This window comes from Tamandua tetradactyla, chromosome 3 (genome assembly GCF_023851605.1).
Source record: "Tamandua tetradactyla isolate mTamTet1 chromosome 3, mTamTet1.pri, whole genome shotgun sequence".
In the NCBI taxonomy this organism is placed as follows: Eukaryota; Metazoa; Chordata; class Mammalia; order Pilosa; family Myrmecophagidae; genus Tamandua; species Tamandua tetradactyla.
This window is the reverse complement of record NC_135329.1, coordinates 118,365,592-118,381,530: the sequence shown is the minus strand read 5'-3', so window position 1 is coordinate 118,381,530 and position 15,939 is coordinate 118,365,592. Positions and strand designations below refer to the sequence as shown.

General features: G+C 36.6%; 1 protein-coding gene across 15 annotated transcripts in view; it reads right to left on the bottom strand.

The window, feature by feature from the left end:
* Positions 1–1,383: 1,383 nt before the first annotated feature.
* Positions 1,384–15,939, bottom strand: part of MBD5 (methyl-CpG binding domain protein 5) — a 524,034-nt gene continuing 509,478 nt past the window's right edge. For all 15 annotated transcript variants that reach the window (XM_077153719.1, XM_077153722.1, XM_077153715.1 and 12 more), the window contains 3 exons: positions 15,662–15,735; positions 7,835–7,910; positions 1,384–3,353 (listed from right to left, as the gene is read on the bottom strand). In XM_077153719.1, the coding sequence (XP_077009834.1) occupies positions 3,282–3,353; positions 7,835–7,910; positions 15,662–15,735 (222 nt within the window). In that variant the 3' untranslated portion in view covers positions 1,384–3,281. The remainder of the gene's footprint in view (positions 3,354–7,834; positions 7,911–15,661; positions 15,736–15,939) is intronic.

Genomic DNA, 15,939 nt, shown 5'->3' with positions numbered 1-15,939 from the left:
TAAGTCAGTTGGGAGTCTTCATAAAACCTACCGAAAGTGAAAGAACTGCCCCCTCAGCTCCTCCCATGATACTTACTGAAGCTCTATGTTCAAATAAGAAGGGTATGTTTACTTAAAAAACAGACATAGTAATTAATTCAATGTCAGAGTCCAAATAAAAGAGTAAACGTGGCCCATGATATACCACAAGGGGTGAATGTTCTTCTTAAATTGTTTTCATTCACAATGGGACAGAAATTTTCATTCACAAAGGAATAAAAATGTTCTTTTAAATAAACAAAAACCCTGGACTACTTTCAATGGTACAAATAAGACAAATCACACAAGAGCAGCTGAGCTACTTTTCACTCATTTGAAATCATCTAAAAAACTACTTAAAGGTACAGCCTATTCTCCTTGTGCTTCCTAGGACTGTTAAGAGGAACAAAATGAAATTAGATTTCCTTTTTTTTAGCAGGGACTATTAGGTTCTTTCAAAGAACAAGATATTTTCATTCTGTTTCCATTCTTGGATTTTGTTTTTGTTCTTAAAAAGGGGTTTCTTTTAGGGAATAAAAAATTAACTGAAGTAAGAAGGGCTGGCCTTCATAAAAAAATGAATTAGCTTCAATACAAAGAAAGAGAAAGAAATGGCTCTATGGGCAAAATTCAAGTATGAGTGACCAATTTTTTAATTGTAAAGTTGGTGCAACATTTAAAAAAATGTTACAACACTACGACCTGTAATGCTAACAATATTTACATTAACTGCTTACATGAAACCATAAAACTGTAAAAGAGAGAGAGAAAAAAAATAGTCTGTGTAAACTGAAACAACTACACCTAGCACCCACATCAAAGCCATAAGCAACCAATGAAATCATGGGCACAAACATACTTTACATGTGCTACTGATGTAAAGTATACATTGGTGAGGAAATACAAACCTAATTAGCTTAAAATACCAAAAAGAAGACATGGTCAACATAAACTTAGTCCCAAAACAGAAAAGTAAAGGCTAAAAAAAAAAAAATCAAATAAATAAAAATCTAACACACACAACAACAACACACAAACACACTTACGTTTGTCTTTGTGAATAAAAACAATCGTGTGTAGACAAAATAAGAGAAAGGAGACAGGTTGGTGAAACAAAAAAAAAAAAGGACAACATTAATGATGTAAACATACCAAACATATCAACTTGTAACAAAAATGTGTCAACTAAACTACACAAAAATCATTTCACATGACTCTGCATGAAAGTCCCACCACCATTACACAAAAAAACAAAACCAGCCTATCCCCCCCCCCCCCAGAAGGAAGGGTTCCTGCCTCCAGGCCATGAAGCCTAGTACAGCCAGGTGCATTCCCATAGGCTTGGGGGTAGGGATGAGGGTGGGAGTGGACCGGACAGAGAGAAACAGGAGACCTGGGGGAAGACCGAAGAGCTGTTGCTGTCAAAAGCGAGCCTAGGTGGTGTGCTCTGTGCTGTGGCCCCAAGAAACCAACCTGAAGAATGATCTTGGTCTCCTTTTTTCCTGAGTTACTGGAACTCTGCTACATCATGGGACTGAGGAGTTTGGGATGGGCAAGGGAGGAGGAGGAGGGAAGGTGGTAGGCATCGTGGAGGTGGAGAGTCTGCAACTGGAGAGCCTTCCCACAGCCCCGCCTCCTGTGGCTAAGTGAGCCCAGGCTAGAGGACGAGGGAGCGCTCAGCAGGGGTTTAAGGTAGGGGCGTGTGGTTCCAAGAGTAAAGAGATAATGGATCCTTCCTTTTCACACTCTTGTCAGCTGAAGTCAGGCTGGAGGCCTGAAGCTCTGTATCACTTCCTGGGAGATAGAGTTATACCACCACCACAAATATTATGAAAGAAAGACGGAGAATTATGTTGTGCTACATTTCTTATTACCTTGTACTTTATAATGGCTCACAGTTTTAGGTTTGTATACTTGTAATGTATTACTTCTCTCTACATTTGTTTCACATTTTTGTTTTTACTTCATATAATATAAATAATTTGGTTAATAGATTTAACCTGCACATTTCAGCCATGTTAATATATATAAGAATCTGTTAATGGTATAAATAATTCTTTAAATAAAATAAATCTGATATGTTACATAATACTGATAAAAAATTACCATTGCTAATAATCTTAAGCCACCTTAACTTCTGGTTTAAGTAATACTGATGAATGGATATGAAAATCGCTTTGATGATTCATATTTATTTTTGCCTCTACAAAAAAAAAAAAGAATTATACTCAACCTCAACTCTGATAATGGTTTGGATCTGGAGTTTTTGCCTCCATGTATGGATACAGAAGTTTTCCCTTAAAGATGCTGTTTTGCAAAAAAACCCCCAATTCTGATCATCTGTGGTGGCTTAGAACAAGCTATCTAGTTCAAAAGGTGGCTAGGAAATGTCAACTCCAGAAATGGCTGAATAAAATATTCCATCTAAGTTTTTTTTTTTTTTTTTTATAAAACCTATTCTACTTTAAAACTTAGGTAAAAAAAATATGCAACAAATGGTTGCAGTTTCTGAATTCTTAATTTAGACCTGTGAGCCCTCATCCCGTTAGAAATTTGCACGGTTGCAATTTCCTAGACACCCAAAATCGAGTCCAGTGCTTCCAGGCAAGTTTCATTCCAAACAGACAATATAAATGAACACTTAGTGGTGTGAAGTGTGTGTAGTAATTCAGGTAATACATCATCATGCCTTTTCACTGCTGTTAAATACAAAAACAGCATCTTTTACATTATCATAGAAAAGCATTTCTGTTGTATTTTTATTTATCACTTTACACTGGTAGTCTCTGGTAGGTGTACTCAATAGAAACCAAAGAATTTTGTACACTATTTCTTTGTACAATAAAAGATAAAGTGTGCATTAAGTACGCTTGTACATGACAATATTGTACAGTATTTACATTTCTGATATCACCATGAAATTCTGTATTTTCTATATACAACATGGAAAATTCTTCAGAAACATTTGTACTATTTCTTATAATCACAATTTTAGTATTATAGAAAAAGAGCTTCTCAGTAATCTCTTGACCATTTACCACTGTCATCATTCAGGGATTTTGATTGGTTTTTCCAGCATTCATTATCCTTCCTGATCAAAAAAAAAATACTGCATCACTGCTTCTTTTAGCACCCTGTGGTGGTGGTAGCTTTCTGCCATAGCATAGATACTGACATAACCGTGGCTATATCAACACCTATACACAGCTATTTCTGTGCACGTTCCATTTGATAGACACCGCGCGTTAGTGGAGTAGTCCCTGTTATCTGGAGATCTTCCTCCTCTTGGGTTTGGGGGGCCTCATCTGTCTGTCTCCCTGTGGGATTTGGTGAACCTGGAAATAAAGAGGCGGGGGAATAAAAGCGGTTGAAATCACAAACATTATACAATTTCTGACAAAATATCAGGGCAGAGAATAGACTCTGACTTTTATTTTAAATCACTGATATCCTTGAGGCATTTAAAATCTTCACTGAGGCCCATGATCTCAGAGTGCCCCCAACCACTACAGAAAATGAAGAGTCCAGAAACTGATGAACAAAGCAACACTCTTAGGGCTCCAACGGCCAGTGGAGCACAAAGGACGAACTGGGGAAAACTAAGTGTGGAAAATGCAATATGCAGTTGTTATCTCTGCTGTACATGTAAGACCAAAATGAAGCCTTCTCTGCCAGAGACCCACAGATTGCCAATTGCACTATAGCCTGGAAAGGTAGATAAAGGCATGCTCTATATGTCTCTTCTTCACTTAATCATCCTACTTATTTTATGACTACCATGAAGAGTCAAAGACTAGAAGAACATATTCCAGAATGTCTATTTTAGTGATGCCCTGATAAATCCCAGAGTGATTTGAACAGTGAATAAAAAAGTATTTGCAAAGACCCCTTGGGGGAATGGCAAAAAAGGGGGAAAATTCAACTTCCCCAAGTGGAGAACTCTTGATATTCTCACAAGCAGTGGGGACAGCCAAAGCAATAGGCTGAGCCCCCAATCTTGGGGGTTGTACATATGAAACTTAACCCCACAAAGGATAGGCTAAGCCTACTTAAAATTAGGCCTAAGAGTTACCCCCAAGAGAACCTCTTTTGTTGCTCAGATGTGGCCGCTCTCTCTCAGCCTACACGACAAGCAAACTCACTGCCCTCCCCCTCTCTATGTGGGACATGATTCCCAGGGGTGTGGACTTTCCTGGCAATGTGGGACAGAAATCCTATAATGAGCTGGGACTCAGCATCAAGGGATTGAAAAAAACCTTCTCAACCAAAAGGGGGAAGAGCGAAATGAGACAACATAAAGTGTCAATGGCTGAGAGATTCCAAACAGAGTCAAGAGGTTATCCTGGAGGTTATTCCTACGCATTAAATAGATATCACCTTTTTAGTTAAGGTGTAATGGAGAGGCTGGAGGGAAGTGCCTGAAAATGTAGAGCTGTGTTCCAATAGCCATGTTTCTTGAAAATGATTGTATAATGATACAGTTTTCACAATGTGACTGTGTGATTGTGAAAACCTTGTGTCTAATGCTCTTTTTATCTACCTTGTTGACAGATGAGTAAAACATATGGATTAAAAAAATAAATAATAGGGGGAAAAAATGTTAAAATAAATTTAGTAGACTGAAACGCTAGTGATCAATGAAAGGGAGGGGTAAGGAGTATGGTATGCATGAATTTTTTTCTATTTTCTTTTTATTTGTTTTTCTGAATTGATTCAAATGTTCTAAGAAATGATCACGATGATGAATATACAACTATGTGATGATATTGTGAGTTACTGATTATATATCAAGAATGGAACAATCAAAAAAAAAAGTATGGAATGATCATATGGTAAGAATGTTTGTGTCTGTATGTGGTTATGTTTAATAAATAAATAAAGAAAGAATGTTTATTATGAGAAGACTCGGGATGGAAAATAGAATAGCACTACCATTGACAGATCTGAGCTTATGTAGTTTGGAAAGCATAATTAATACAATTTATCTTATTAAACTAATGCAGGCACCGGCAGCATTTAGGGCTGTGTATCAGATTAAGCAGAGGTTACAGCAGTATTAGAGCAAGATTGCTAGATATTACATTCCTGGTATGGTTTTGAGAGACAGGGGAGAGTTGGCAGGGAGGTGATTAGATGCCCCACCTTGTATTATGTACACTGATGGGAGGCAGCAAGGTCAAGATGCTGGAATGGCAGGAAAGGACCAAGGCAGTGGTGTAGTAAATGTTTAACAACTGGCTCTCTGGGGGGACACCGGACCATTAGAGCATTCACCCATTTCCATGGTGTAAATAATTTTACCATGGCTATTTTCAAGCTACCAATGTGAGGTCATGGAATTCAGAGTTGGGAAGAGAACTGCACGGTGAACTCTAGAGATCCACTACAAGCTGGTTCCAGCATCCACCAGCCCAAAGCCAGAAATCATTGGCCAATTTGAAATAACAATTCTGAGTAAAACATATGGAACTTATAATATTCCCAACTGTATTAGAAACCTATAAGACCACTCTTGGAGGAAAAGTGAAAATCAACCAAGCTCTTTCAACAACTGTACTTTGTCTTGTTTGTACCATTAAAAGTAGTTACAAAATCAGTATAGCAGATTTTACTGCCATCCATGGAACAGAAAAGCAAAATTGAAGAGCTGAGTCTAGACCAAGAGTGTTCAGACCTCTCATAACCTTTTTACTTCAATTATATGTTTTAAAAACAATGTTTAGACAATAAGTAATGGCCAATTGTATTTGGAGTCAAATACAAAGTTTTTTTTTTTCATGGTATTTAAAATTTAGAATAATGTTTATGAGTTTCTCAAACTTCTTCTTCCCCCAACCCCCTCAAAAACAATTTTAAAAATCACTAGTCTCTGGTAAAAAAGCCATCATTGAAAACTGTAACTGAGGAAAGACACCTCTGTCAGAGACTGTAAACTAATACTCTGTAGGCCAAATGCGGCCTGGACAGGTATTTCATTTAGTCATATTGTGTTTTAATATTTTTAAAATAGTTGTCTGTCAACACTAAAAAATGAGAAACTTTACATAAAAATCTAGATTTCTAGCTTTTTATGAAGAAGGGGAAGATTTTGCAATCCCGGCACAGATTCCCCCATGCTAAGATCTGCAGCGTGTGAAGGAGGCGCCTTCTGGAGAGAGAACATGCCCCCCGGTGCCTCGGTCCCCCTCAATCCAGACTGCCTGCCGGTCACAAACGGCCAAATGTCTTGAGGTAGCGGTTAGCGAGACGCTGGCCAAATTCATTTTCTCTTCTTTTGGGATTGTACAGTATATACTGCATTTTCTGGTACACTTGAGTTAAGAAGGCCATGTGATTGCACCAGGCCAGTGGAAAGTGAGCAGAAGTGATGTGCCTCCAGGCCTGGCCATTAAACCTATCCTGGTGGTCCTTTATGCATTGCAAGCAATGGCGGACCCTTGAAAAAGAAAGAAGCTGGGTCCCTGTGTGACTGTGTGGAACCACCTCTTCCCCAAGGAGAACCAGACACTAGTGAGCAATAACTTACTACTGTGCTGAGCCTCTAAGGAGGGTCACATCCCTCACCAATGCATCCTTGTCCTTTCTAAACCCGTGTGAATCGCCGTTTCTCTTATACCCGGCCCACTTTACTTATTGATATTATTTGTCTGGCTCTTGAAAGCATCTGAGTTTGCAGTCTCTGCTCTAGACCTTTCCTATAATTCTATCAGGAGATTTATTTCCCAGGGCCTCGATTCTCTCATTTGTGAAATGAGGGGGTTAGATTACAAAGCCCCTAAAACCCATACCAATCCCAACACCCTGTGAATCCATAACTTACATGTTATTCAACTGCCACCGGATGGGATACTGAGATTCAGACAAGCTTGTAACAAGCAGTGTCAAGTGAAAGAAAAAGAAATTACGTTTCATTGCCGAATAGCTTTAGATAATTTACATTCTTTAGAGGTTATCAAAATTACATTTCAAGTGTTTATATTAGCCAATATGATAAATAGAGGGTTATGATTAAACTTATCACATTTAATGCTATATATGTGCTGTTCATTGGATATGTAAAGCAGACACTACTTTAAAACCAAAGTTTGCAGTGTTTTATTTAACAATAGAATTTTGTGCTAAATATTTTATTTTTTTTTTTTTATTTTTTTTTTTTTTAAAGAGAGAGGGAGGAAGGGAAGGAAAGACAGAGAGAAGGAAGGATGGAAGGAAGGAAGGATGGGAGGAAGAAAGGGAAACATCTTTAAACATTTTCTTGTTTTATTGTATTTTGTTTGTTTTTTACATGGGCTGGGGCCGGGAATCGAACCGAGGTCCTCCGGCATGGCAGGCAAGCACTTTGCCCGCTGAGCCACCGCGGCCCGCCCAATATTTTATTTTTTAGGTAACAGTAGAAAGAAAATGAGAGGTCTGAACACTCTTGATCTGGACCCAACTGTTCAATTTCACTTTTTTTTCTATGGATAGGGTGAAATTTGCATTACTGAATATTTCAGCAACAGTAATGGCCACTGTTATTCCACAAAGTCATCTTCAAAAAAGCTATGGTTTGAATTTCAATATTTTGCTGCTCACACTTTAAAAGAATGTTATATGGAAAAAACAAATGTTACTTATCTTAGAAAAAAAGACATAGTTATTACTCCTAGGTTAGTTTTTTAAATTACTTTGAATCTTTTTTGATGTGTCTTTTTTCTAGCCTGATAACTTAGTACTGCTACGTGAGTTGTGTGGAAATATTGAAGAGATTGCAAAAAAGTGTAATATAATTTATTTTCAAAGAAACCCAGTATAATGGAAAAATAAATTAACTTACAGTCCCAGACATTTTGTCCAGTTCACTCATGGCCTCATGAATAGCAGCTTCTAAATGGTTATTTAGCTTTCCACTTCTGGAATTAATGAAAACAACAAACCAGCTTAATAAATTAAAGAAACACAAAGCTCAGTTTAATTCCCTAGTCAAAAAGCAAAAGTAACAATTACACCAGAGAAACTCAATTTATATTCACATTTGGAAAATTCAGATGACAAAATATCACTCTAGGATTCTCACCACCGAATACTAATGACAAAGTCAAGGAACTATTTAAAAATTGAACACCTGAGTGGGAGAAATGGGGTCTTCTCCCTTCTACGGTGATTTTGGAGGAACGTTGAGCCACAAGCCTTTTTATTCCTGTAGACATCCGACTTGGTGGCGTGTCCTTGAGCTCAGCCCCTGCACTCTCTCTCTTCCTGGTTTGTCTCTCAAGCAGACAGGCTACATGTGGCTCGGGAAGGGCGGGGCATGGAGCTGCAGGCTCTGGCCACTAGGGAGCTCCCGCTGCTCTCTGTGGAGCGTAGTTTCTGGGCTTGAGCAAGTGAAGGCTGAAATCCGGGTGCACGTTCTAAGTGGCAAACAGCTTAGCACACCACACCTAAGGCTCTGTGCCTGCACCTTCCCCCCAGACAAAACGTGATGGTCTCAGAGTGTCTGTCACTCACCTAACCCTTTCTCTCCATTCAGCGTACCATCATGTACATTTGGTCTGAATAACACACACGTTGTACATCTGCCATTTTTTGAAACTTATACCTATGAAGCTGAACTAATTATTAAAATCAGGCAAATCCACACTACCTATGTCTCTACCTATTGTACCATTTGCCCATTCAGACCGCTAAATTATTTTTCCTCCTTTTTACATATAAATAATTATCCAATTATTCTGAGTACTAAGGTGAATCATTTCATTTATCCTGTTACCACAATTACTAGAAAAGCTACTGATGTAAACTTTTTCATGACAGGCTTTTAGAATGGTTTTCCACGTTAAATCCTATTTCAGCATCTACATGGAGATTGGAAATTCATAGCTATGAGAGAATCTGACCCACAGTCCCATTTAGTTTGGCTAGCAGAGTGTTTAAAAACATTTTTGTACTTGAATACCTTTTAGATGAGGATTTTCAGTTTACCATAAACTTTCATTAGGTTTTATCCTCAGACACTGGGACTGAACAATTCACACATTTAGTTCCTGTCTATTCCTTGGAGAGCTCTGAGTTTTCAACATGCTGCTAGGTGGATGCTCCACATATTTAATAAAAATATATGCTCCAATATTTAATAAAAATATCTATGCAGAGGTTGTCCTTGAACTATGGAAAGCATATATGCACTGAAAGATTAGTGTATTAACGTTAACAAATTTAAGGTCAACATTATATACTAATAAAGCACTTATCCCCTTAAACCCTCCAACACCTGCCCAGCACACACCCTTCTGTTGGCCTGTGAGCTAGTCTCGAGCTTTTAATTCTTCCCATAATGAACTGTTAACAAATTACATCCTTCCAAGTCTTTTTTTAGTAAAAAAAAAATTAAGCTGAAGTTCCCACTTATCACCAATCTCCAGTCTCATTTCTTTCCTCCTCTCCTCTCCAAAGGCAACTAAATTGTGTAACCTTCCAGTTCATTTTGATATTTTATATGATATATCCATGAATAGTATATAGTATTGTTTTATGTGCTTTTGTGTATCTATGAAAGTGTCATGCTTTATATATCACTCTGCAACTTGTCTTTTTGCCCCTTTCATTGTTTTTGAGCACTGTCCAAGTTGACATAATCTACTTATTCCTTTGAACTGGTATATAAATATTCCATCACATATACACTGTCTTTTATTTACCTACCCATCTCATTTTTAAAGGTTCTGAGCATTTTTTTGGAGCCAGTTTTCTGAGCAAAGTTTTGGAGCCATTTTTTTGGATTACCTGGAGGTAATCTAATCCCAGGTCTCTGAAGGACGATATAAACTTGGCTAAGGTGGGGCTGGGGCCCATTTTGTGGGTTTGTTTTTTGGGGATTCTGACAGTATCACAACCTGCCCCATTGCCCAACTAGAAAAAAACTTGTATAATGTGGAAAACAGATATATCTTTAATATCTCTTTTGTATTGAGAAATATGAACATAAGTTTTAAAAGACACTGATTTGTCACACATTTTGATTGTAGCCCTTGTGGGTTTAAAACTGACCTTAGGATGTCCTAAATATCTAAAAAGAAGATAAAACGTTTCAATGAAAAGGCTCTAAAAGACATTATTGGGACATATGAAAAAATTGGAATATAAATGAAAAACCTACATCAATGTTAAATTTCTTGAACTTGATAAGTATACTTAAGTGGTTACATAAGTGAACATCCTTGTTCTTAAGAAATGTTTATGGAAGTATTACGTGTTCAAGGAAACTGATCTGTACAACCTACTCTCAAAAGTGCAGAAAACAAATTGATAGATAAATTAGATAGATAAAAAAATGACACTGCAAATGTGGCAAAATGTTAAAATCGATGGCTCTAGGTATCGGGGGGGAGGGTGTATGTTGGACTTTTCTGTATGGATTTAGTATTATTTTTGCAACTATCCTGATTGAAATTATTTAAAAATAAAACATCTGAAGAAAAAAAGTTTTCAGTGAAAAACCATCAGAGAACCTTGGTCTCTATCTTTATCTTAATAACAAAAATAGCTAATATTTATTGAAAATTTACTAAGTGTCAAGAACTGTGTCATATTTTTATATATCACATCTTATTTAATCTTTACACCAATTCTACGAAGTAGGTAATACTACAAATGTTTGTATGCAATACTTCATAACAGTTTATGGAGAACTGGCAAAACCCCTTTTCTAATTTCATAAAGTGGAAGATGGGAGACTTAACTACAAATAGTTTTCAAAAGCATTAAACAGAAAGAGTTATGAAAAATTGTTACCTAATGATGAAAAATGACCATAGCATCACCATCAGAGTACAAAAATGATTTAACAACATCACTTGTTGAATGAAAAGACAGAATGTTAGAGGAGTTTTGCCATTCCATTCTTCAACAAGATGTTTTAAAATGTTCATAAATACCTTGTGTTAATTTAAGCTAGATTAGTATAATGTTTTTCCTTTTACAAACTTGAATAGTTAGTAGAGGGAAAAACGAGTACTTTGGAAGAGAGAATAAATACATCAATTTGGGATATTAAATCACTTGAACACATATGAGACTCAAGAGGTATACAGAGGCTCTCCCAGATGACTAATCCACAGAGATGATTTTTGTCAAATGTTCAGGTCAGAGAAGAAGGAGTTTAGGAAGAAAAAGCTCTGTCAGTTCATGACGCAAATGATTAGTCAAAATTCAGTCTTCTAGTTCAGAGGGCCTCCCTGTGGAGTCTCTTCTACTATTTTCTGTTCCCCGCTGACATTTAATAATAAACATTTTTACTAATGGACACTCTAAAACCTACTTGATTAAGCACTAGATATTCATATAATCACATTTCTAATTATTAATGGAGATAATTGACTCTTCTCATCTCCATTACCTATACTGTCACACATTATCCTTATCTCCATTAATTAAAAAAAAATACCAGGTACACATCTGTGAATAGCACAAGAAATAGGAGGGAAATGATAAACTGCGTGCTGGTTTACAGTCAGTTTAGAATTTAAGTGATTTACTTCATGTAGAATGGAACAAATTAGGATGAGATCTGAAAATAAAGAACCCTAGACTCTGAAAACTAATCCATAGAGAAAGTATGCAGATTTAAGAAAACTGAATATGCTAAGTACCATTTCTCGTTTTTCAAGTGAAAATGTGATTTATTTTATCATTTTCTAGCTTAATAAAAAAATCAGGTTACTAAATACATTTATATGTGCACATGGACAGAAGATCTGATTCTCACTGAAAAGAAAATCACATCTAAAAGCTGTGGAATTTTTTCTTTAGTGATGCCATTTTCAATTTTAGGAACAAAATTACCCTGAGTAATATGTTAAATAAATATATTACTATTTCTTTTGCAATTAGGAAGTAATATGCATTATCAGTTTGAAGATGATTTTATTGTGCAGTTTGTAGGATATACTAAGAAGTAACATGACTACATAAAGTTTTAAGCATATAATTAGGCAATCAAATGATCCAACTAGAAAAATATCAGATAATTTGTTTCCTTCATTTGTACCTTTATAATAAAAATAGCTGTTTACTAAATATTATGTGCCAAGTACAGTTGAAGGCTCTCTTTCTATATTATCTCATTTAATTCTTAGAACAATCCTAAGAGGTAGGTATTAATATGTTCACTTTCGAAATGAAGAATTTAGGCTCAGAGTAGGTAAGCAATGTGCTTAAGAACACGCAGCTATGAAATGGCAGAAACAAGATTTGAACCCAGGTCATTATGACTCAAAAAACCGACTCAACCTACTTGTTCCAAATGCCACCCCTTCCTTTTTCAGTCTCTTCCTCTCTCCTACTTCCCCTCACTCTACAAAAGCAGTCAAATGCATTTGTCATTCTTAAAAAAAAATTTCCAAGGTTATTTTTCAGGAACTCTTCACATTAAGAGTAGAAAGAAGAAATAAAAGACAACAAATGAAAAAAACAAACAAACAAAAAAAGAGTAGAAAGAAGAGTATATATATTCTATATCTGCTCTCTCTAGTACCTTATTCTTATTCACTCTTGAGTCCATGGCTGCTTTGTATTTATATGCACAACTCTACTGGACATTGCTCCCACTGAGTTACCTGTGGCCTCTAAATTATCCAGTGCAACTTAAACTTTCCAGTTCTCATCTCACTGGACCTCTGTTTATCACTCTGCCATTCAGGAAATCTTTCAAATCTTTGGCTTTTGAGATCCTACCCTCTTCTCCTAATTTTCCTCCTCCTTTTGACCATTTTTTCCATCTTTTTCATCCTCCCTATTAAATGTCCAAATGCTCTGGAGTTTAATCCTTAGTCCACTATTCAAATTGGATGTGGTACCTCAGACATTTTTACATTGCCAAACAGTACTGCCTGGTTTCAGACTGAGGTGCACCACAGCCTACCCTACAGACACCCCAAACTCATCATGTTCAAGTTTCCCCCTTTCTTCTCCATTTCAGTCAACGTTGCAACTGGCTACCAAGTCACCCAAGGTAAAAACCTGAGAGTTGTTCTTGATTCTTTGCTCTCCACATTTCAACTAAATATCAAGATCTGTCAGTCTTACCTCTGGAATGTTTCCTCACCACCTTCCTTCTCTTCTACCCCTGTTACCCCTTCTTGGTTTGGGTCCTCATCCTCCCATTTGGATGTCTGCCATGGCCTCCTAAATGAGCTCCATGTCTCCAATATTGCTCCTCTAAAATTTATTTATTATTTCCCACCACCATACCCAAAGTGCAAATTGAATCACTTACCCACTTCAGGCACTCCCCACAGGGTGAAAGATTTTAGTGCCCCCTACAAGGCTCTTCAGGAGCTGGTTCCTGATTACCTCTGGCCACAACTTTCAAAACTTTCTTTCTGACATTTTACAGTCTCATAAATCTAAACTGCTGATCTCATTTAAATTCTATTCTACCCCACCACCCCTTGGCCCTTCTAGATATGCCTATGTAGCATTTAAGACCTGGCTCAGTTATCATCTCCTCTAGGAAAGCTTCTTTTACCTGGATTTAATGTTCTTTCTCTATGATCCCCAAGTACACTATAAAAGTTGTTTTCGCTGCAATTTTTACATTATTTGTTTCTGGATCTGTCTCCTTCACTAAATGGTAAGCTCATATGCACTGGGCCTTCACATATTTTTTTCTTTCTTTCTAAATTAGTGTCCTTAAATTGTAAGAGTAAATAAATAAATATCTGATTGGGCTATGTGACTTTCAGCTACTTATTTAAGCTATTTGGGTCTGAGTGTCATCATCTTCAAATGGGCTCACTGATTCTGGCCCATCTTGTGATTGGGAGGCTATAAAAATGATTTGAAATCACATATACAAAACGTAAAGCATTCTTCTGGGCATCTGCTAGACAATATGACCTGGATAGACAATAGTACGATAAACTGGTTGCTTTAGCTAACATTTGTTTCATATTTTCTCCTTTTACTTCCCCAGTAAGTCTTCTAAGTTTATGATGATCTTGAGAAGAATTCCTTTTGATAGTGACATTTAGGGCTCAAATTAGTTAAACACAAATAGCAAATTGGCTTTGAAGGAAAATTTTAAAAATTGCTGTTTTTAACATCCTTTCAGAAAATGCTTAGTAGCGAATGTTTGGGGAAAATTCACTCATTTCAAGGCAGTATATCTAAATATTTGCAGTAGATATTGCATTTCTACTTTGGATATTTTTGCACATAATCAAGCTAACTGGTATACTTAAGTGTAGGAAACATTTTAGGGATGTTTTGCCCCAAAGAAATGGATCCTGTTGATGTAGGTAATTTCAATTTCTCTCCTTTCATCCAGACCTTGTATTAATTTTATTGGCCCTAGTCCTATTATTAAGCTCTTTGTTAGGAATTTGTCATTTCAGACACAGAAGAGGAGACCTAGGTCACTGAGTTCATTATTAGATAAACAGGGAAGTTTCCCAGTAACTCAACCTTCACCACAACTAATGCCATCTTGCCACCTTCCAGAGGAGTCCTGGACATAAGGGCAAAGGCATTTGCCCCTAGTGCTTTTCATCTTTTTATGAGACATTCTAGTAAGGTGAAGAGATTCTCCCCTAAGAGTTGCTGACTTCCAAAATTTTGCCTCTAGCAAGAACTGTTGAAGATACCACAAGGCAAAGAGAGAGCCCTTTACTAGATATTATTGATGCCATTATATATGCATTTTACACAAGCTACACTATTAGTCATTCTAATCTCCACTTTGTGAAACTTGATGCACAAATTTAAATTAAGTGATATTTTTGAAAAGATAGTAAGATACAAAAACATTAAGCCTATGTGTCAATGTTTGGGGGTAATGTGAAGACCATTTTACAATTTAATAAAAAAATTAATATTTAATTCTTGGTTGTTTGATAATGTGGCAATTATAGCAACTGAGAAGGCATGACTGTCATATAGTTTAAAATATACATTTAAATTATATATGTAAATAATATTTTAACTTTCCATGCTTATATACAGGAGCACATCTGTAGCTCTCTACCTTAATATGAGATAACAATTATGATACATAAAATTCCATTATATCAAAGTGGAAATGGTGTTTCAAACATCATCTGTTTGTTCATACTACATTCACTAAGCATGTAAAGATCCAGCAAACTTGGAAAATAATGCTTATCAAAGTTGTAAAAGTATTACAATTCCAAAGAAAATCTATTTTTAAAGGCCACACCTCTGCCTCCCACCCCCCCCAAATAATGTAGTGTCACTTTGATGAATGGTTGATCTGCCATAGTTATTTGCGTGTGGCCATAGAGGGTCCTTTACCCCAAAGTATCCATATAGAAAATGGATATACTTTTGCTATACTTCCAGAGACTATTTAATTACTAAAAGTTGCATTAGCTATATTTTCTTTCCCATTAAATGAGAGGGTTGGAGATGGAGGGAATGAGGAGAGAGATGATGAAGAGGCAAATCCTATACACAAGTATAAACATAAATTAAGAAAATATTTTTTGTAATAGATAATTCTGCTTGCCTATAAGATCTTTGGTGATAACTATTAAACTGCACTTAGGAAGGCCTATGAGATGGACAAAATCGGTAATATTTCATTATCTCTTTGAAGAAAAACCAGTACATTATATCCTTGGAAAACAAAATGGAAAAAAGTGCTTACTTTCTGTTCCTCTTTCGGGCTCGGCTGTAGGCTTCCAAACCTTCTGTTAGTGTCCTCAACTTCTCTGGCTCCACCTGAGTGAAGGCATGAGACCAAACCACATTACCCACACCTGCAATTGTTAAATCGTTTTTCCTTTCCTGCAGGACAAGCAGGAGCTTCCCCTGGGGTAGGAAAGCCTAACTTTCACTGCCCTGTTGATTCTGTGGCTCCAGGCTGCAACAACAATGGAAACAAAAGACCATTTGGCTTTGAAATTTACATTTTGAAATCAATGT